General features: G+C 40.5%; 2 protein-coding genes across 6 annotated transcripts in view; both read left to right on the top strand.

The window, feature by feature from the left end:
* LOC113642620 (N-acetyllactosaminide beta-1,3-N-acetylglucosaminyltransferase 3-like) overlaps positions 1-17656 on the top strand; it is a 48976-nt gene extending 31320 nt beyond the window's left edge. The window contains exons 1-3 of one of the 3 annotated variants that reach the window (XM_047800441.1): positions 4856-4959; positions 6396-6426; positions 16256-17656. In XM_047800441.1, the coding sequence (XP_047656397.1) occupies positions 6402-6426; positions 16256-17430 (1200 nt within the window). In that variant the 5' untranslated portion in view covers positions 4856-4959; positions 6396-6401 and the 3' untranslated portion in view covers positions 17431-17656. Of the gene's footprint in view, positions 1-4855; positions 4960-6181; positions 6427-16255 lie in introns of those variants that run through there. The other 2 variants (XM_047800440.1, XM_047800442.1) reach the window with 2 other exon arrangements.
* Positions 1-22187, top strand: part of LOC113642636 (very low-density lipoprotein receptor-like) — a 109975-nt gene that overhangs the window by 70595 nt on the left and 17193 nt on the right. The gene's annotated exons all lie outside the window — the stretch shown is intronic.

Raw genomic sequence — 22187 nt, 5'->3', positions numbered from 1 at the left:
TAGAGTTTTAATGTCACAGCAAGTGAAGGAACAAAAGAATTGTTCTTCTTGTTCCTGTTTTTCTTCTTATCACATCATCATCTCTTTGGTCTCCCTGTTTTATTCCTCTCTAGTTTTCTCCTGTGTTCTTTTTGCTGCTCTGTTTCACTACCGGAGAACTGGAACCTTCTCATCTCTCTCTCAGTTCCCCGGAGAATCCACGATGAAGGAGTCACAGGATCCACTCGTAGCAGCAGGAGACCCCGAGACACATGAAGACAAAGTAATAAAACTAATAAAACATTACACACAGGCTGCTTACAGATGGGGAAAGAGGGAGGGAGAATTATTTACCTGATATTGTGATTATATATTTATTTATTTAACATTTTGTTATTTATTAAGTCCTGACTATAAAACACGAATTGTGTTTAAAATGCCACGTGTATTTCTTCAGTCTGTAAATGGCATAAACAATAAAATTAGACATTCAGAGTTGTTGTTTTTTCAGGAAATCATGGCCCCTGTTTCTGTCTGAAGCGAAAAGAGAGATTGTGCGTGCATGGGGGTGCACAAGTGTGTGTGTGCGTGTTTGGGTGTGGATGCACAAGTGTGTGTCTGTGTGTGTTTGCATGTGCATCTGTGTGTTTGTATGAGGGTGTGTTATGTTTGTGTGTGTGTCACACTGATGATGGCTGTGAATGTCTTTGTATTTATGTTAATGCTGTAGTTGTATTCATTAGTTGAGAAATTAAAATGTTTAATTTATTTGTGGTTCCTTCAGATCATCTCGCTGATATGAAAAGGAACTCGTGACTTCTCTACAAGTCAAAAAGTGTGAGCAATAAACTGTCTTTATTTATTATGTATTTTTTAATAATTCAATAATAATATTGTGATGACCAGAGTAGGTGTGTGTGGGTGTGTGTGTGTTTTGTAGGTGTTGGGTATATTTCGAATCAGTCTGTTCTAACTTCAGCCTTCGGTCACACTCTGTACTTCCTGGAGCAGTTAGCAGTGTGATGTCACGGTGCTTCTAGTTATAGTTACATATCAATAAACATTCTGACTGAAAAACTTGACACTTGTAGGGATGTGTGTGTTTGCCCATGCAAACGTTGTGATCTCTAAAAAACTAATTTGACGGGAGAAGGTGCGCACCTTTAAGCAAACTTTGAGCCATGCGTACGCACATTCTGGAGACAATGGGAATTGGCGACACAGATGGTGATGTCGTGAACTGAAGTTAGATTGTAGAAAATAAATGAGAGAAGAACGATTATAAGAATTAATGACATTTAATTTTCACCCCATTTCATACGTTATATCCACATTATCATGAAGATTAAATCCAACAGTGTTATTTGTGCCGATTGTTTTAGGCTACATACATCTAGTAAAATCCAAACGTAATTCAAAATGAATTTAAAAAAAAAATAAAAAATCAGCGTTGCCTTACAGTCACATTGTCCACAACGGGAACGCAGGAGGAGATGGTGCGACTACATGTGATACAGAATAGCATGAAATACCCTTTTATTAGAGAACTACAGAACACAGTGTAAAAACAAAATATTTTCCTTAATGTACTTATATCATAAAATGTCCAAGTCAGCAAATACATCATGAAGCACAATCGCTCCTCATCATCGGTCCTAACTATTACGGTGTTCATTACAAAACCTTCATGAAGAAGCATGTGTTCACTATAACATTTTCTTCTTAAATTTTCGCCCACAAATTAATTCTGTGATTTTGTCAAGGTGTTAACAATCTGTCTAATTGCTAGAAACATATAAATCCCCCGGTGACCAGGGTATGTAATGCTTCATGATGGCACTGCTGGCACTGGTCCTCACCACTCTGGGGTTCTTGGCAACCGGCTGTTTCCAGCAGAAATTGACACACAGGTAAATTATTTATATAAAAAAACTATAAGTAATCCTCAACTTTGTCTCTAAGAACTTTTTGTAAATGAAATGATTGTATTGGAATCTATCATCTCACCCTATAGGTCTGGTGTATCACAGCCGTCCCTGAGTGCCATAATATCTTTCGTTTAGAATGGTTTACTTAATATGGGTAGTCGATACATCAGGTTCCACTGCACTGTGCGAGAACAGGCCGAAATTTAAATGCAATTTGCAGCAATGTCTGGTTTCCCAAATTAAATTTCTCACTCCATTTTTAAACCCACAGAGTGCAGAGGAAACTCATTATAACGAGGTCCACTCTTGTGCCAGCTCAGTTGTGAAGCGTGCAATGGGCGTGTAAAAATGGGCGTGTACAGGGTGGGATATGAGGCTGGTTCACGTATGCACATCTGCGGGTGATCTGTGATTTATAAAGGGAACATTGCTTACAGGTGTGCGTACGCACGGTTTTATAAATCGGAATATTTTTTGGTGTACGCCATTTTTGGCTTTTGGGCGCACGTAAACTTTTAGTAGGGATCCTACGCACAGTTTTATAACCCTAACCTTAACCCTAACCCTAACCCTTTTTAGTTTTATCAACAATCAGAGACAGGTTGTTGGTTCTACACCAGGTAGTTACGTGTTGCACCTCCTCTCTGTATGCTGCCTCGTTGTTCTTGCTGATGAGACCCACCACGGTCGTGTCATCGACAAACTTGATGATATGGTTCGATCTGTTCATTGCTGCACAGTCGTGAGTCAACAATGTGAACAGCAGTGGACTGAGCACACAGCCCTGAGGGGCTCCAGTGTTCAGTGTGGTGGTGCTGGAGATGCTGTTCCCGATCCGGACTGACTGAGGTCTCCTAGTCAGGAAGTCCAGGATCCAGTTGCAGAGGGAGGTGTTTAGTCCCAGCAGGCTCAGCTTCCCAATCAGGTGCTGAGGGATGATTGTATTGAATGCTGAACTAAAGTCTATGAACAGCATTAGTATATGTCTTTATTGTCCAGGTGGGTGAGGGCTAAATGAAGGGCTGTGGCAATGGCATCGTCTGTGGAGCGGTTTGTACGATACGCAAACTGTAGGGGGTCCAGTGAGGGTGGTAACTGGGTCTTGATGTGCCTCATGACGAGCTTCTTGAAGCACTTCATAACTATGGGTGTGAGTGCGATGGGACAATAGTCATTCAGTCATTGTGTGTGGGTGTGTGTGTGTGTGTTTTGTAGGTGTTGGGTATATTTCGACTCAGTCTGTTCTAACTTCAGCCATCGGTCACACTCTGTACTTCCTGGAGCTGTTAGCAGTGTGATGTCACGATGCTTCTAGTTATAGTTACATATCAATAAACATTCTGACTGAAAAACTCAACACTTGCAGGAATTTGTGTGTTTGTCCACGTTATTTTTACATATGTTGTCGAGTCAAGAGCTCTATATTGTCATGTTGAGTGTGTGTATATATATATATATATATATATATATATATATATATATATATACACATATGTGTATATATATATATATATATATATATGTATTGTGTGTGTGTGTGTGTGCGTGTGCAGGTGTGTATATATGTATATTGTGTGTGTGTGTGTGTGTGTGTGTGCATATATATATATATATATATGATGCAGTTCACCGTGAAATAAAACCAGACTCTGCTCCATACAGACACAGAGCTACACAAAACAGCAGGACTTCAGAGTGTAAATCAACCTGTGGACATAAAGTCCATGTCACTGCTCCCTTTGGGATCTGGTGCAGCTTTTACTGCAGTTTTATCAGAGATTCCTCATCTTCCTCTTCCTCCTTGTCTTACTCCAACCCCAAGTCTAGTCCGTCTCTGTACTGCTCTGTTCACATGAAATCCATCTCTGTTGTCCTTCAAACAGGAAGAACCCCTGATAATGGTGTGTTTGAACAACATAGAACAACACAGAGGTAAGAACTAAAGTAAATTAGTCATAGCCACATAAAGTGTATCTTTACAACCTGGTGTACACAGTGTGGGACACAGGACAAGAAGACAGTGCAAAACAAAAGGCAGTGCTGACAAAAGACAGTGCAGGACTGTGTGTGTAAGGGGTGTGTGGGGTGAAGAGTGTGTGTGTGTGTGTGTGAGGGGTGTGTGGGGTGAAGTGTGTTTGTGTGTGTGTGTGTGTGTGTGAGGGGTGTGTGGGGATAGGGTTAACCCTAACCCTTTTAAGTTTTATCAACATTCAGAGACAGGTTGTTGGTTCTACACCAGGTAGTTACGTGTTGCACCTCCTCTCTGTACGCTGACTCGTTGTTCTTGCTGATGAGACCCACCACAGTCGTGTCATCGGCAAACTTGATGATATGGTTCGATCTGTGTATTGCTGCACAGTCGTGAGTCAGCAGTGAACAGCAGTGGACTGAGCACGCAGCCCTGAGGGGCTCCAGTGTTCAGTGTGGTGGTGCTGGAGATGCTGTTCCCGATCCAGACTGACTGAGGTCTCCTAGTCAGGAAGTCCAAGATCCAGTTGCAGAGAGACGTGTTCAGTCCCAGCTGAACTAAAGTCTATGAACAACCTTTATACATAAGTGTCTTTATTGTCCAGGTGGGTGAGGGCTAAATGAAGGGCCGTGGCAATGGCATCGTCTGTGGAGCGGTTTGTACGATACGCGAACTGTAGGGGGTCCAGTGAGGGTGGTAACTGGGTCTTGATGTGCCTCATGACGAGGCACAGCAGTGTCATTGAGTCATTGTGTGTCTGGGGGGGGGGGGGTGTTTCTGGGTGGCTAAAAGGAAAATGTACCTCTATGCGCTCTGTGGGTTTCACTATTTCTAAGTGCACACTTATCCCCCCCCCCTTTTCTATCCCTCTCTCTCTCTCGCTCTCTCTCTCTGTATCTTCCTCTCAGGGGAGGGCTTATAGGTTATTAACAAGTGTTTAAACTGGTAATGCTGAAATGAACTTCTGTGTTCAGAGCACACACACACACACACACACACACACACACACACACACATCCTGATGGCTGATACTTTCTATTCTTAACCTTTTTCATTATCCAGCTTGTTGAGCTTATATTACAGGTAAATCTTTTTTATTTATTGTGTGTTTGTGTGTGTGTGTGTTCAATTGCTTCAGCTTTTCATGTGGTGTAGAAATGAACAGTAATCATAAAAGTAGAGTTTGAGTTTGATGTCTGATTTTCAGTCCTTTATAAATTTCTATCAAATTTATAAATAAATTTAAATTCGATCACACTTTAGAGTCAAAAGACTGAAATGTAAAGGAATAATGAACAGAAGACACAGAAGACATTATTCAAGTAATTAAGATTTCATTCTTTTCCATTTATGGTTATGGTGTTAGTGCGAGGGAAAAAACTCTAAATATTTAATATTCATTTATTATTCAATTAAATTAAGAATATTAATAATATTTAAATAGTGCATTCCTGTTAATCCTTATTTTAATTCCCTCATTTAAGAAATTGTATTTTATTAGATATGTTAGTAATGAGCGGCGTGTATGTGTAAGTGTGTGTGCGTGAGTGTGTGTGATCGTGTGTGTAAGTGAGTGTGCGTGAGCGTGTGTGTGCGTGAGCGTGTGTGTGTGTAAGCGTGTGTGTGTGTAAGCGTGTGTGTGGACCCAGTTAGACGAGGTGATGCTGTGGTATGTTGATTTGGTTATCTACACTTCACTCAAATTTTCAGTGAAATGCTTTATGCATCTGTTTGGTATAAGAATAAAAAGTGATACAATTTAGGATAAAAAAAAGAAAAAAGAGATAGATAAATTAAAATGTATAAACTATATAAGAAAACTATATCAAAAATGATATAAAATATGAAAATAGGAGGAGACATATTGTATATACATATGCATAAATATACATATAGATAAGTGTGTATGGATTTTAAAGATTGTCCTTAAAGTGTCCAGATACAGTATGGTGTGTAAATAGTGTATAAAGTGGCACTGTGCTGTACAAGTCCAGAGTTAAAGTGATTTTCTAGTCAGTGTGTGTTGTGTTGTGTAAAACGTAACGTTTAACATTCTTCTGTGACGAAGTTTTATGAGATTCCTGTGTAACAGAACTGTATGAAGGTGTCTTCATGTCTTTCTTCTGTCTTGCTGTACTTAATGCTCACCTCTTACAACTGGGAATAGGTGTACCTGAACTGGGGGGTGGGGGGTGGGGGATGTTTGTATTTAAAACAAATGTGAAGTTCAGACACATCAGGCTGAAACAGATCAAATGCTACACACACACACACGCGCACACACACACGTGCACACACACGCGCACACACACACACATACACACACACCTTCTGTAATTTGGCTGTCAGCTTTCTGGTTTCTGAGTCTGAAAGCTTTATGTTTCAGTGCACAGACACTCAGGTAACATGTTTTGTGTATTTTCCCCCCAGCTTTGTGTAAAGAAGTAAGAAATAAAGTGAACGTTATGTCTGTGTCTGTTTCGCTCTCTGTATTAACACAAGGTCTGAAACTGTTTCAGGTCAAAATGGTGGTGCTGCAGAGGATTTTCGGTAAGCAATGAAATCTCCATTTTACTGCTTTCTCTCTACACTGTGTCACCAATCTGTGCCTTTATACACATTTCCTGGAGATCACAAATAAATACACAGAACATACTTGGAAATGTTAGAGTTGAGATAAATGAGTATACTGTGAGCTGTATTTGGTGGTGGAATGAGGAAACACAGGACAACATTCAGAGGAAGAGGCTAAAAAGAAGTGAGTTGTAGAAAGGACTGAAGAAAGTAGAAATGATTACAAGGAATCACAGAGAGAGTGAAGAGGGACGTGATGAAGACAAAGCAGAAAGCATACGATGAGTTGTACACAGGGTTAGACATGAGGAAGGTGAGGAGGACTTGTACAGATTAGGGAGACAGAGATAGAGATGGGAAGGTTCTGACAGGTGAGGACAGTGTGCAGAGAAGATGGAAGGAGTATTTTGAAGAGCTGATTTGTGAGGAAAATGACAGGGAAAGACTGGAGGAAGAGACGAATAGGATGAGGTGAGGAAGGATCTGAGGAGAATCAAGAGTGGAAAGGCTGTTAGTCCAGATGACACCTGAGGAGGGGTCAATGAGAGACTACAGTGCAGTTTGTATCTAGATTGTTCAGCAGGATTTTAGAGAGAGAGAAGATTCCTGATGAATGGAGGAGAAGTGTTTTAGAACACATGGAAAGGTGGAGGTCTGTTCTGGAAAGAAGAAGAATGAAAGTCAGTGGTAGTAAGACAGAATAAATGTGTATGAACGAGAGGGAGTGTTGTGTGTGTGACAGAAGAGTGTCAGGAGAGTTGTGTGTGTGACAGAAGAGTGTAAGTAGTGTTGTGTATGGGGCGCTGTTGAGCAGCTAACGGAGTAAGACGTGCGATTTGAGACTCCTGCAGAGTTTATGGTAATTGTTATTTTATATCGCAATTTAGATTACCTTTTTGATATATTTACCCCTAGGATACTTTGTTAGAGTTTTTTCAACACTTGGACGTATTATTATGGCTGGAAAATCATCTAAAACTCGTGCCACCATGGCCCAACATCTGAGGCCTGCTACTCCCTGGGGCTCCATCTTCACCCCGCAGCTCCACCTCTCCCAGGGAAGTCGCTCAGGTAATTGATGCGGAGTCCCTGAAGCGAGAACTGATAATCTCGTTAAAGCAAGACATCGCTGAGATTTTTAAAACTGAACTTTGAGCGGCACTGGGTGATGATTTGTCCACAATTTGAGCTGACCTACAATCAGTAAAAACACAGCTGGTGAACGACAAGGCCGCCTCAGATGCAGAGTTGGCCGCACTCAGAGGTACAGTGGGAGAAATGGGGGATTGTCTCTGTACTGATGATGTAGCTGAGCTTAAAAACAAACTCGCACATTTAACCGTGAAGTTTGTTTTGCTGCAAAACAAGTGTGAGGACCTCAAATCTCGGTCGCGACAGAATAATATTAGGATAGTCGGGATTCCTTAGGATACCGTCGTTAACACTACGGTTGTTTCTGCACTGTTTATGGAAGCTTTTAGCTTGGATAAAACACCGCTGTTGACTGAGCACATAGAACCTCTCAGCCGAAGCCCAAACAAGGTGAGCGACCGCGCACAGTTATTGCCAGGTTTCACCATTATAGCGACTGTGAGAATGTTCTACGGCGTGCCAGAGAGAGACGACAAGATGCTGTGGGTGAAATAAATATGTTCGTTTTCCCCGACCATACGGCCAAGGTGGCCCGGGATCGGGCTGCATTTAATGAGGTCAGGAGGCAACTGCGTGGCCTGGAAGGGGTTCGTTATGGTCTTTTTTTCCCGGCTCGTCTGTGGATTACATATAAAGGTGTGGAAAAAGACTTTGCCTCTGCAGAAGAGTCCAAGAAATATGTAAAAACGATGAACATTGGGTAGTGTTTTATTCTGTAGTAATACGGTAATATCGGTGTGTGTTTTTTCCTGTTTTTTCTCTCTTGTTTTTGTATAGTTGTCTCCCTTTTTGGGACTTTTTTCTTTTTTTCTTCTATTTCTTTTTTTTCTCTTCTTTCTTTGTCTTCGGAGTGTGTATATGTTCATGGGTCTGTGTGTGTGTGGGGGGGGTATGTGTGTGTGTTGGGGGTTGGGGGGAGTTCCTGGCCATTTGGTAGTATTCATGTGCACTTGAATGAGTACTGTTAAGTCGAATTCCAGTAATCCTGGTGTAGGCCCATCTGTTCGTTTCACTAGCTGGAATATACGTGGCATGAGTAGCCCATTTAAACGTGGTAAAGTTTTTAGCTATTTGAAAAGGTTTAATTCCGACATAGTGTTTTTGCAAGAAACTCATCTCAAATCTAAAGATCATCATAGGCTTCTGGCTTCTTGGATAGGGCATGTCTTTCACTCTAACTTTAACTCTAAATCAAGAGGAGTTGCTATTTTAATCAGTAAAAATATTCAGTTTCTACCTACTGATGTTATTGCTGATAAAAATGGCAGATATCTTCTGGTTGTAGGCATGTTAATGCAAACAAATGTGCTGCTGGTAAATGTCTATGCACCCAACTTTGATGATGTTGAATTCTCCAACAGATTACTTAGTAACATACCTCATTTAAATTCTCATTTGTTGATTTTTGGAGGTGATTTAAATTGCGTACTTGATCCAGTGCTAGATAGATCTAGTTCACGACCAATATATCAGTCAGCTATGTCAAAATCCTTTTCTGACTTTATGAATCAGAATGGGTTGGTTGACCCTTGGAGAGTTTGTAATCCTTTAATTAAATAATTCTCCCTTTTCTCTCAGGTTCACCAGTCATACTCATGAATAGATTATTTTTTCATAGATAACAGCTTGAATTCGTCTATTGCTGCTGTTGATTACTCAAGTATTTTAATATCAGATCATGCACCACTATTTCTGGATATTCAGCAGTCCACACAGAGATCTACTCCCCCCTTAGGAGATTTAATATTCTATTGTTGGCAGACAACAAATTTTTTAAATTTCTGTCTAATTCTATTGATGAGTTTCTCCTTTTCAATCAGAACGGCAGATTATTTCATATTCCACTTATTATAATAAAAAACATAAGGCCAGTCTTACAGAACTCATTTCTGCTATTGGTATCCTTGACCAAGAGTGCGCATCCAATTCCTACCCAGAACTGTTTAAGAAACGTCTTAATCTTAAGAGAGAATTTGATCTTATTTCCACTGGGGAAGTAGATTGATTATTATTGCAGACACGTGGCACTTACTATGAACATGGGAATAAAGCGAATCAACTATTGGCTCACTGACTGAAACGTCAATCTGCCTCAAGTTTGATACCTAAAATTAATAATAATGTTAATGTAATTGTTACAGACCCAGTAGAAATTAATGCCACGTTCAAATCTTTTTATACCTCTCTGTATGAATCTGAATTTCCGGCTGATACTGCTATTATGAATCAGCTTTTGGACAACCTTGAAAACCCTACCATTGATTCTGACTATGTATGAGAATTAGATGCCCCCCTCTCCCTTGAAGAAATAAAATTCTCGATTAAAGCGATGCAGTCCAATAAAGCCCCAGGACCTGATGGGTATCCTATTGAGTTCTTCAAGAAATTTGTTAATAAATTAGCACCTCTACTTTTGTCAGTGTTTAATGAATCCTTGGAAATTGGTTTGCTCCCAACTACTATGACCCAAGCTTTGATAGCTCTTCTTTTGAAGAGTGAGAAAGATCCATCTTTATGTGGTTCCTACAGGCCTCTATCTTTGTTAAATGCTGATGTAAAAGTTCTGGCAAAAACTATAGCTCTGCGCCTGGAGAGAGTGATGCCCAGCGTTATTTCTGAGGAGCAAAACGGTTTTATTAAGGTTCGTCATTTATTTTTTAACACTCGCACTCTTTTAAATATTATTCATACAGTACATTCTGAGATGGTACCTGAGAATGTGATTTCAATGGATGCCGAAAAAGCATTTGATAGGGTAGAGTGGGAGTATTTATTTGTGTATTAAAAAAATTTGGTTTTGGTAGTAAATTTATTAGTTGGGTGGAATTTCTTTTATACATCACCTCAAGCCAGCATTCAAACAAACAATGTGCGTTCCCATTAAAACATGGGACACGTCAGGGCTGCCCTCTCTCTCCATCTTTATTTGCCTTAGCCATTGAACCATTGGCCATTTCATTACGATCCTCTACTTTATTTAAAGGCGTCACTAGGAACGGCATCGAATACAGACTATCATTGTATGCAGATGATTTGTTGCTTTATGTGACTGATCCTGTATCTGGTCTGCCTGATATCTTCTCCACTCTTGATACATTCAGCTCCTTCTCTGGATATAAATTAAATTTTCAGAAGAGTGAATGTTATCCAATCAACACAATTACCTTGCAACTTAAGCATCTGGACATGCCCTTCAAAATCAGTCCTGCTGGATTTAGATATCTTGGTATTAATGTGACACGTAAATTCTCAGGTCTTTTTTCTGCAAACTTTACTCCACTCGTAACTAAAATGAAGTCTGACCTTCAGAGATGGAATAGTCTGCCTTTGTCTCTGATTGGGAAGATTAATGCTATAAAAATTAATGTTCTGCCTAAATTTCTTTTTCTATTTCTAACAATCCCATTGTTCTTACCTAAACATTTCTTTGACTCATTAGATAAAATGATTAATGCTTTCATTTGGTCTGGTTTATGTCCCAGGGTGCGTAAGTCATTACTCCAGAGATGTAAGTCTAGCGTGGTCTGGCACTGCCAAATTTTCAGGTTTATTACTGGGCAGCACACATCCATAAGATACGGTGCTGGGTGGAGTCACCTCATTTAGCATGGTGTAAGTTAGAAGCCCAGTCATGTTCTTCCTCATCCTCTATATCTGCTCTTATATACTCTTCTCTTCCAATTAAAATTTCCTTATATGTTAAAAATTCTGTTGTGTTTAATACTCTAAAAATCTGGTATCAATTTAGGAAATGTTTCAAGTTTGTAACTGCTTCTCCTTTAGGTCCGTTATGTAACAATCATCTTTTTCCCCCCTTCGTGTCTGGATTCATTTTTCTCAGTGTGGTATAGAAAAGGTGTACACTGTTTTCTTGACTTATACTCGGAAGGAATTTTTAACAGTTTTGCTAATTTGTCGACATTGTATAGGCTACCTGCCAGCCACCTCTTTAGATATGTTCAAGTAAGGCATTTTGTTCAAAAATGTTTTCCTGGCTTTCCCTCAGCGCCACCTCCCCAACAATGGGAAGGATTGCTTACATATAAATCACAAGGAAAGGGTGCTGTCTGAGATTTTATAAACGTATTCTGGATTTCTGTGACCAAACTACCTCTAAAACAAAGGCTGCTTGGGAGGGCGAACTGGGACTTCAGCTTGGGGACTCGTGGTGGGATAGCGTTGTGATTGGCTTTAGTCATGTCTCATGTGTTCGTCTAACACTTATACAGTTTAAGTTCATTTACAGGGTGCATTTAGATTGTCTCAAATTTACCCGGATGTCGAGGACAAATGTGACAGATGCTCCAACTCACAATGTCACCTGACCACTATATAATTATTGGTCGGGTTATTTCAGTACGATGTCCACTATTCTGGGAGTACATTTGCAACCCTGTCCATGGATTGCTATATTTGGACATCCAGGTGAAGCATCTCAGTTAAACTGTGTGCAAAAAAAAGTTATTAGTTTTACATCATCGTTGGCCAGAGGCCACCTTCTTCAGTGGAAGTCCTCTGTCCCACTATCTCACTCACAATGGATAAAAGGTACAGCGTTTTTCATTAAACCTGAGAAAAGAGGTAATTCCTCCAGGTTTTTTAATAAATGGCAACCGTTTATTTCATATTCCTTAGGCCTTAAGGTTTTGAAGGATTAGGTTTTCTTTCCTTTTGTGAGTTGTATTGTAATGACTTGTATTCGATAATAATAAAAAAAAGGGTCCAGGACCTGGGGTGGGCGGGTGGTGGGTGCTTAGTTTTTTCTTTTTTTTATTTATTTCCTTCCTATTATTGTTATTGTTGCAATTTTTTTTTACTTTACTCCTTTTCCATGTAAAACGTTATTCTGTATTGTTATATGACTTTGTTTGCAATAAAAAGACTTCGCAAAAAAACAGGAGTGTTGTGTATGACAGAAGAGTGTCAGGAGTTTTGTGTGTGACAGAAGAGTGTCAGGAGTGTTGTGTGTGTGTGACAGAAGAGTGTCAGGAGTGTTGTGTGTGTGTGACAGAAGAGTGTCAGGAGTGTTGTGTGTGTGTGTGTGACAGAAGAGTGTCAGGAGTGTTGTGTGTGTGTGTGACAGAAGAGTGTCAGGAGTGTTGTGTGTGTGTGACAGAAGAGTGTCAGGAGTGCTGGGTGTGACAGAAGAGTGTCAGGTGTGTTGTGTGTGTGTGACAGAAGAGTGTCAGGAGTGTTGTGTGAGACAGAAGTGTGTCAGGACTGTTGTGTGAGACAGAAGTGTGTCAGGAGTGTTGTGTGTGTGTGACAGAAGAGTGTCAGGACTGTTGTGTGAGACAGAAGTCAGGAGTGTTGTGTATCACAGACAAGTGTCAGGAGTGTTGTGTGTATGACAGAAGAGCTTCAGGAGTGTGAGTGACAGAAGAGTGTCAGGTGTGTGAGTGACAGAAGAGTGTCAGGTGTGTGAGTGACAGAAAAGTGTCAGGAGTGTCGTGTGTATGTGACAAAAGAGTGTCAGGAGTGTTGTGTGAGACAGAAGAGTGTTGTGTGTGTGACAGAAGAGTGTCAGGAGTGTTGTGTGAGACAGAAGAGTGTTGTGTGTGTGACAGAAGAGTGTCAGGAGTGTTGTGTGTGTGTGACAAAAGAGTGTCAGGAGTGTTGTGTGAGACAGAAGTGTGTCAGGAGTGTTGTGTGTGTGTGACAGAAGAGTGCCCGGAGTGTTGTGTGTGACAGAAGTGTGTCAGGAGTGTTGTGTGTGTGTGACAAAAGAGTGTCAGGAGTGTTGTGTGAGACAGAAGAGTGTCTGGAGTGTTGTGTGTGTGACAGAAGAGTGTCAGGAGTGTTGTGTGTGTGTGACAAAAGAGTGTCAGGAGTGTTGTGTGAGACAGAAGTGTGTCAGGAGTGTTGTGTGTGTGTGACAGAAGAGTGCCCGGAGTGTTGTGTGTGACAGAAGAGCTTCAGGAGTGTTGTGTATGACAGAAGAGTGTCATACATTTACATTTACATTTACAGCATGTGACAGACCCCTTATCCAGAGCGACGTACATAAGTGCTTAAATCTCTAACACTGAATACATTAATGCTGCTCACTAGGTTACATACTTAAGATACCATGAGTTTAAAACATTTGTTTAAAGTTACAATGAAAAAGTGTCAAAGGTTTTTTTTTTTTTTGCAAAAGATAAGGAAAGAAGTGCTAGTTGAAGTGTTTCCTGAATAAGTAGGTCTTAAACCGCCGCTTGAAAATAGCCAGTGACTCAGCTGTCCGGACCTCTAGGGGAAGTTTGTTCTACCACCTTGGTGCCAGAACAGAGAAGAGTCTTGTAGTATACTTGCCTCTTACCCTGAGAGATGGTGGAACCAGTCGAGCAGTGCTGGTAGATCGGAGGTTGCGGGGTGCAGTGCGAGGAATGATGAGGGCTTTGAGGTAAGAGGGAGCTGGTCCATTTTTGGCTTTGTAGGCCAGCATCAGTGTTTTGAATCGGATGCGTGCAGCTACCGGAAGCCAGTGGAGGGATCGCAGCAGGTGGGTGGTATGCGAGAACTTTGGCAGGTTGAAAACAAACCATGCAGCTGCATTTTGGATCATTTACAGAGGACAGATTGCGTTCATATGTAGACCTGCCAGCAGTGCATTGCAGTAATCCAGTCTAGAAATGACAAGAGACTGAACAAGTACCTGAGCAGTCTGTGTGGGTAAAATGACCAAATCCTTCTAATGTTGTAGAGAAGAAACCGACATGAGCGAGTCACATTAGGGACATGAGAGGAAAAGGACAGTTGATTGTCCATGGTTACCCCAAGGTTGCGAGCTGTGGCTAGTAGTGTCAGTAGAGATGTGTGTGTGCAACAGATGAGTCTCAGGAGTGTTGTGTGTGTGTGACAGAAGAGTGTTGTGTGTGTGTGTGTGTGTGTGTGTGTGTGTGTGTGTGTGTGTGTGTGTGTGTGTGAGAAGAGTGTCAGGAGTGTTGTGTGTGTGTGACAGAAGAGTGTCAGGAGTGTTGTGTGTGTGACAGAAGAGTGTCAGGAGTGTTGTGTGTGTGTGACAGAAGAGTGTCAGGAGTGTTGTGTGTGTGTGACAGAAGAGTGTCAGGAGTGTTGTGTGTATGTGACAGAAGAGTGTCAGGAGTGTTGTGTGTGTGTGACAGAAGAGTGTCAGGAGTGTTCTGTGTGTGACAGCAGAGTGTCAGGAGTGTTGTGTGTGTGTGACAGAAGAGTGTCAGGAGTGTTGTGTGTATGTGACAGAAGAGTGTCAGGAGTGTTGTGTGTGTGTGACAGAAGAGTGTCAGGAGTGTTCTGTGTGTGACAGCAGAGTGTCAGGAGTGTTGTGTGTGTGACACAGAAGAGTGTCCGGAGTGTTGTGTATGACAGAAGTGTGTCAGGAGTGTTCTGTGTGGACATGTCATATATCAAAACACAGCACGATGAGGGGAACTGATGTCACGTGTAGCCCTTAAATAAGCGAAATCAAAAATTTAGCTCAACATGGACATGTCATATATCAAAACACTCAGCACAATGAGGGGAACTGATGTCACGTGTAGCCCCGCCCCCAAAATTAGCGAAATAAAAAATTTTGCACAACATGAACATGTGACATCAAACCTGAAAAGGGTGTTTTTTCAACATAGACATGAATGGGGGAATTCTTAAAACTCTTTTATTCTCTCTGTAGATGTGATAACATCCAACAGAGGGCAGCAGATACCAGTGAATCTGTCAGATAACACAACGTTGGAAGTAAAGATCTAGTAAAGGTCTTTAAAGCTTGTTGCTATATTTCACAGTTGTTAGAATTGGTTAGCTTCCAGTTTCATTTCATAGTTAATGTGTTTGCAAAGCACATTATTATTATTTTCAGATGAAAGATTGTGACCTCACATAAATGGACACCTTGAAAATGAATTGCATGCCCTGTTCCACTGATTCATATAACAAGGTACGGAAGCTCAAAGGGGTTTTTTCCCCCATAGACTTGAATGGGGAATTCTTAAAACTCTTTTATTCTCTCTGTAGATGTAAAGCACACTCTCAAGGTGTCAAATCGACCGGCTCATTGAGGAGAGGTGTGCTATGACTTTTATAAGCGATTGGAATTCCGGAATTCCCAGTACGGAAGCACACGTCACATGTAGCCCCGCCCCCAAAATTATCGAAATCAAAAATTTAGCACAACATGGACATGTCATATATCAAAACACTCAGTACGATGAGGGGAACTTGCCACGTGCAAGAACATTCACATTTTCTTTGGGAAATGTACCGTTCTGTGATTAGTATTTAGTTGAGCCTCTGTTGTTGTCTCCTGCTGTCTCCTGTTGTGACGTTGTCATGTCTTGGTTTCTGTTTTGTGCTTTTTATTGAATAAATTGTAATGTAATTGTTTTATTGTAATGCTATCCTGCATTTGGGTCTGTTTTATCCCCGCATCACTGACTCAGTATTGGATCCTTTATTATTTAACATACTGTATATAAAGCAGATTGCAATAAATATAATATCACTTTTCATTTTTCAGAGAGTGCTTACTGGAAAGGAAATAATATAGTTATTATTATTATTATTATTATTATTATTATTATTATTATTGTTATTGTTATTATTATTACAATAAGTGAAATATTCAAATATATTCTAGGTTTTGTTTTTATCCTCTGAATAAAATTGTAATTTTTATTTGATTTGATTTTTGCAGGACACAGGAGATGTACCGGGAAGCTGGAGGTGGTGTCACTGTTCATCACGGCCACTCTGTGTTTGTTAGTAATACTGCAAATACACCTCGAGGGCAAGAAATCACAAACCAAAAGACAAGACAAAGTCTTGAGAAAGCAGAAACCTGAACCAGAGACATGGCCGGACATGTTCCTAAACTCAGTCCCCAAGTGTACGCTAAACTCATCTGCCTCCAAGATTCATGACTTCTCAACTTTACCTAAGAATATCCAAGACTTCCTGTTTTACCAGCACTGTCGCCATTTCCCCATGCTCCTCAACAATCCTGGGAAGTGCGGCGGACCAAAGAACTCCGCAGATGTTTTCCTACTTTTGGTCATTAAGAGTTCTCCACCCAACTACGATCGGCGTGAGGTTCTGCGTAAAACGTGGGCTTTGGAGCGGCTTCATAGCGGTGTGTGGATCCGCACCGTGTTCATATCTGGAACCACAGGAGACGGTTATGAGAAGGACAGACTGAATAAACTCCTGGAGCTGGAGAACCGCGAGTACCAGGACATTCTGCAGTGGGACTTTGATGATACCTTTTACAACCTCACACTGAAGCAGGTCTTATTCCTGGAGTGGATGGAGAGGTTTTGCCCAGATGTGCACTTTCTCCTCAATGGAGATGATGACATTTTTGCCAACACAGACAATATGGTGCAGTATCTCAAGGGCTTAGATGATAATGATGGAAGCAAACATCTTTTTATTGGCCACTTGATCCAACATGCCAGGCCGATGCGGCACCCAGGCAGTAAATACTACATCCCCGTACAAGTCCAAGAATCAGAAAGATATCCTCCCTACTGTGGTGGTGGTGGCTTCCTGCTGTCAAAATTCACTTCCAGAGTTATCTACAACATGTCTCACTCCATCCCCCTGCTTCCCATTGATGATGTTTACATGGGAATGTGTCTGGAAAAGGCTGGACTTCAACCCAGACATCATATAGGAGTGAGGACATTCGGCCTTAACGTTCCCTCGGGTCAACATGAGGCATACAATCCATGCTACTACCATGAGGTTCTCCTGGTCCACAGGTTCCTCCCACTTCAGATTTATCTTATGTGGCATGAAATCCATAGAGAAGATTTGAATTGTTCAAAGAGAACAGAAGGGAATGAGAATTCTGGGCTTTTCAAGCTTTAAACAGAGGACTGGGAGGACAGATTTGTGAAAATCTGGGAGGACTGGGAAAGACTGGGGGTGAGAGGGGTGACTGGGTGACATACAGTGAGAAGCTTTCAATTTAGATGATTTTATAACCAGCCAATTGCACACAGGCAAACTCAACTTAAACAATGAAAATAAAAAATAAAACGGAAGATGAAGTGATTATGGAATGTGGGAGTCTGGGGGTTAAGGTGTTGGACTACTCATCGAAGGTCATGAGTCGTGAATCCCTTGGTCACCAATCTGCCCATGCTGGGCCCCTGAGCAAGGCCCTTAACCCTCAATTGCTCGTCTGTATAAATGAGCTAAAAATGTAAGTCGCTCTGACTAACGGCGTCTGCAAAATGCTGTAAATGTAATAAATATTTAAAGCAAAAAATAAACAAAAGATGCAGTTCTTATAATAATAATAATAATAATAATAATAATAATAATAATAATAATAATAATAATAATAATGCAGCTTGTTTGTTTTACTGAGAAACTGCAAACTCCTCTACAGTCAGAGCTGCTGTTAGAGAGAATTAATCAACATCTGACCACCAATCAGAATCCAGAACTCAGCAGCAGCTCTGTGGTAAAAGTGGTTTGAGGAACTGAATCTTAAAATTTAAACTGTTAAGCTAATTGAGTTTGCTGTGTGTTATGGTGAACATGAGGTTTTGTGTTCTTATATTATCATATATTAAACTCAGTACAGCTCGCTGGGCCTTTCAGCTGATTTGGGGTTTTTCCTCCAGCTTTGTGTAATGCTGTAGGTCATGAAGCTGTCCTCATGTCATGTGGTGATAATGTTTACTTCTTTGCCCCTGTCTTGTGGCATCTTGTGTAATTTTATTATTGTTCTTTTATCATGAAGGTACTTTCTGATTATACACTCTGGGTGTTTAGTGTGAGGTGTTCTGTGTACATTCAAAAATTGTTTTTTCTGTTTTAACCTTTGCTCATACACACTACTGTGCACAGTGTGACGCAGTGAAATGCTTTTACTGACTCCATAAAAACGGAGCTTTTATAACGAGTGCATTTGAAATAAAGTGCAGATGAAAACAAAGTGAACAGGAAAGGGATGCTGGGTGTGTGTTGAAACAATGTCCACTGTTAAAAGTGCAAAACAAATAAAACTGAATAGAATTTCGTTGAAATGTTCTGCAGGAGTACGAAGTTTCTCCTCATTCTCTGTGTTTGAATTCATGGAGCTGTAGCACTTCTCTGACCACATCAGGGACAAGTGTCAGAGTTTAGAAGCTTAAGGTCCTTCTCTATCTTCCTGGCCTTGAACTCAGAGGAACCGACAGCTGGAGAGCCTTCGGTCCTGCATGGTCCTGTTCCCAATCCAGGCTGTGATGCTTCCTAGCAGGATGCTCTGGATCTCCTGAAAGAGCAATGTAAAGTGTGTGAGGTGGTAAAGATGCTGAGGGACCTTGGTCACCAATTGTCCACTTTCTCCACTGAGGTTCTCCTGGGCAGACACTATCTCCTCTCCTGTTTCAAGCTGAAGTCCACGATCAACTTCTTTGTGCTGCTGATGTTCAGGAGGAGGCTGTTTTCCTGGCACTAGTTCTCCAGGCTTTAATCAGAGATCAGGCGAACAACAGCATGGTCCTCAACAAGCTTAACAGTGATTGTGAAGTTGGAAATGTGGACACAGTCATTGCTACAAACTGCTACACACACACACACACACACACACACACACACACACACACACACACACACACACACACCTACATACAGGTCCTGTAGTGCTACTGTACTAAACTGCTGTATTAGTTCTTACTAACTGATGACAGGAATTTATATGGTGTTTAGTCTCAATGACGGTTGATGGCCAGTGAACTTCTGCACAGGAAGTTCTCCGCTTGCTGGATTTCATCATCTACACACTAAAATAAAGTGCTTACACATCCTTCACATTACACACACATTTGAATAATGTTCAGAACGTCATCAGGATTTACACAAGTGCTTTTGTCTGTTTTAAGACGTTACATATTTTCTGAACGTTTCTTAATCCTCCTGTTAAATACAGCGTAATTCTTTTAAATAATTACTGACGTGGTCCTCACAAAACCTCTCCTCTGTTAGGAATGTGTGGTGTTTGAGCTCATGACAGCAAAGTGTTCAGCTCAGCTCAGAACTTTTGTCACAGCCGCAGTTCTACAGAACCAAGATGAACTTAAACACTGAAGCAATGCTGAGACACTGAAGATGTTCGTTACTGTCCAGTGTTCACTCCTGAGTCTGGTTCCTCTCAAGGTTTCCTCCTCATATCACCTCAAGGAGTTTTTCCACACCACCATCAACATAGACCCGATCAACAGGGATAGATGTTAAACTTTTACATTGTAATTCCATGTTTTTCTATTTCTCTAAACCTGCTTTGAGACCATGTCCACTGTTAAAAGTGTGATACAGATAAAATGGAACTGAACTGAAAGCGCTGTATTAACAGGAAGTGCATTATGTGGAACAGCTTTAGTGATTGTGTCACAGTGACTGGTCTGTGTGGTTTCCCTGCCTTGAGCTATGCCTCTTCTCCATGCATTCCCTTCAATAAAACCCATTTCATCTTCTGCCCTTAAAGTTGTTTTCTGCTTTAGGTCCAATGTTCTCGTTGGTTATCAGATAAAGCAGATTAATGAGTTTTAAGGGACATAAGAGCATCTAACTTTTAATGAACTGTACAGAACAAGCACGACTCTGACTGGAGAGGAGTAAAGAGGGGATTGGACAAGAGTAACTCTAAAAATGACGCTACCACCACCAGCCCCATGAATCACCATGTCAGGTGAATTCCAGCAGATCCATAAAAGCCACTCAAGCACATAACAGTCACTTATTAAGAAATGACCCATGCTAACGTCCACTCCCTACAGGCAGCTGTGCTGTGTGCAGGAGCGAGGTTGTGTACGATCGTGTGTATGAGTGATGGACAGGACATGGACATGTCTGAACGGAAGTTGAAGAAACTTTGACTATTTATTCATAGAAGAATTAGTCAGGAAAGGAATGATAGACTGCTGTAACTGAGTACTGAATATTAATGACCGCTGACAGCACAAGTCGAACATAAACATGTCAGTTACTAAATACAGTAAAGGTGTGTGTTTTTATTAGTGGACGAGTTTTAGCAAAAGCTAATCAACAGTTTATTAGCAGCCATGTAGAAATTGTGTGAGTAATCTAATCTGTGTGAGAATCTGTGTGAGAATTTAATCTTACGGTTGGGTCTAGACTGTTTGCACATCTGATGTAATTATTATCTTTATCACTCTTTATTGTCTAAGGCTAACTGATAGGCTAAATGACATACTTGTCTAATCTAATTAGCAGGATTTATCATAACAGGTTAAGGGTGTACAAAGATATGCATTCAACTGTATTTTGTTTCCTGGTTTCCGCACCTGGTTGCAAAGCAGAAAAATGTGTAGCATAAATCCCCAAATGCATCATCCTAAGGTAGGGCTACAAAATCTAAACTAGAACGGTACATTTCCTAAAGAAAATGTGAATGTGTTTGCACGTCGGTTCCCCTCATCGTGCTGAGTGTTTTGATATATGACATGTCCATGTTGTGCTAAATTTTTGATTTCGCTTATTTTGGGGGCGGGGCTACACGTGACGTCAGTTCCCCTCATCGTGCTGAGTGTTTTATGTTGTGTAACTGAGATATGGCTTCTTTATATTGCAATATGGTTCGTAAGGTGCACTACATAGTTGCTAGGGTTTGGCTGCACAGTTACTATGGTTATATTTGCAGACTAGTTTCTCACCTGCAACAAAAGAGCACACCTGAAAATCCATTTATCTTTTCCTGAAACAAGCGCCATGAAGATCTTGAACTAAAGCATCAATCAGTGATTTTACTGGGAAAAAATATAATCACGTTACAATAAGGATCATTAGTTCAAATGTAATGTATTAACTAACATTTACTAACCATGAGCAATAAATTATTGTATTTAGTAATCTTTGTTAAAATAAAGTTTATTCTTTGTTCATGTTAGTTCACAGTATATTAAGTAACGTTAACACGGGGTTAATAATGTATTAGTAAATGTTGAAATTAACATGAACAAAATGAATAAATGGTGTAGAAGTGCAGTTCATTATTAGTTCATGTTAAGTAATGTGGTAACTAATGTCAACTAATGAACCTTTATTATAAAGTTTTAGAAAAAAAAAACTGTCCGAGGGTGCATTCGAACCCCGAATGTCTGCATGCTAAACGGCTTCGCTATCCACTAAGCCATCCAGGAACACGAGGAAGCCTTTGTGGTTTTATGTATTAATTCACTAATGTGAAGAATGGCGCGTCTAACAATACCCAAGCTTTATTATATTAAAGTCATTCTTATCATTCTTTGTGATATACGTGTCATATGTTTAAAAAATAAATATATAATGTGAGGAGACAAAGAAAAAATGCGCTTAATTTGAATTAATGGGTGGATCTTAAAAGAGCCGTTGCTGCTCTTAAAAGGACATTAGTTTAAAGTGAAATAAAAAATGATAAAAACTACACTGATAGTTGAAAACAACAAAAAGTTGGCAGAAACAACAACATATGTGACCGCAGTGCTGTCCAAGGCACGCGACCACTAGGTTTAAACATTAAATACACGGTTAAATGTTATAGTGTTTGAAAGCTTAGACTCTCGGGATTTTATTAAGCTCACACACAAAGCATAATATGATTTATAGCCATCATACTAATTTAATCCAACTTG

Source organism: Tachysurus fulvidraco, chromosome 14 (assembly GCF_022655615.1).
Source record: "Tachysurus fulvidraco isolate hzauxx_2018 chromosome 14, HZAU_PFXX_2.0, whole genome shotgun sequence".
Taxonomy (NCBI): Eukaryota; Metazoa; Chordata; class Actinopteri; order Siluriformes; family Bagridae; genus Tachysurus; species Tachysurus fulvidraco.
Note: the sequence above shows the minus strand (reverse complement) of the source record. Positions and strands in the feature narration are given on the sequence as shown.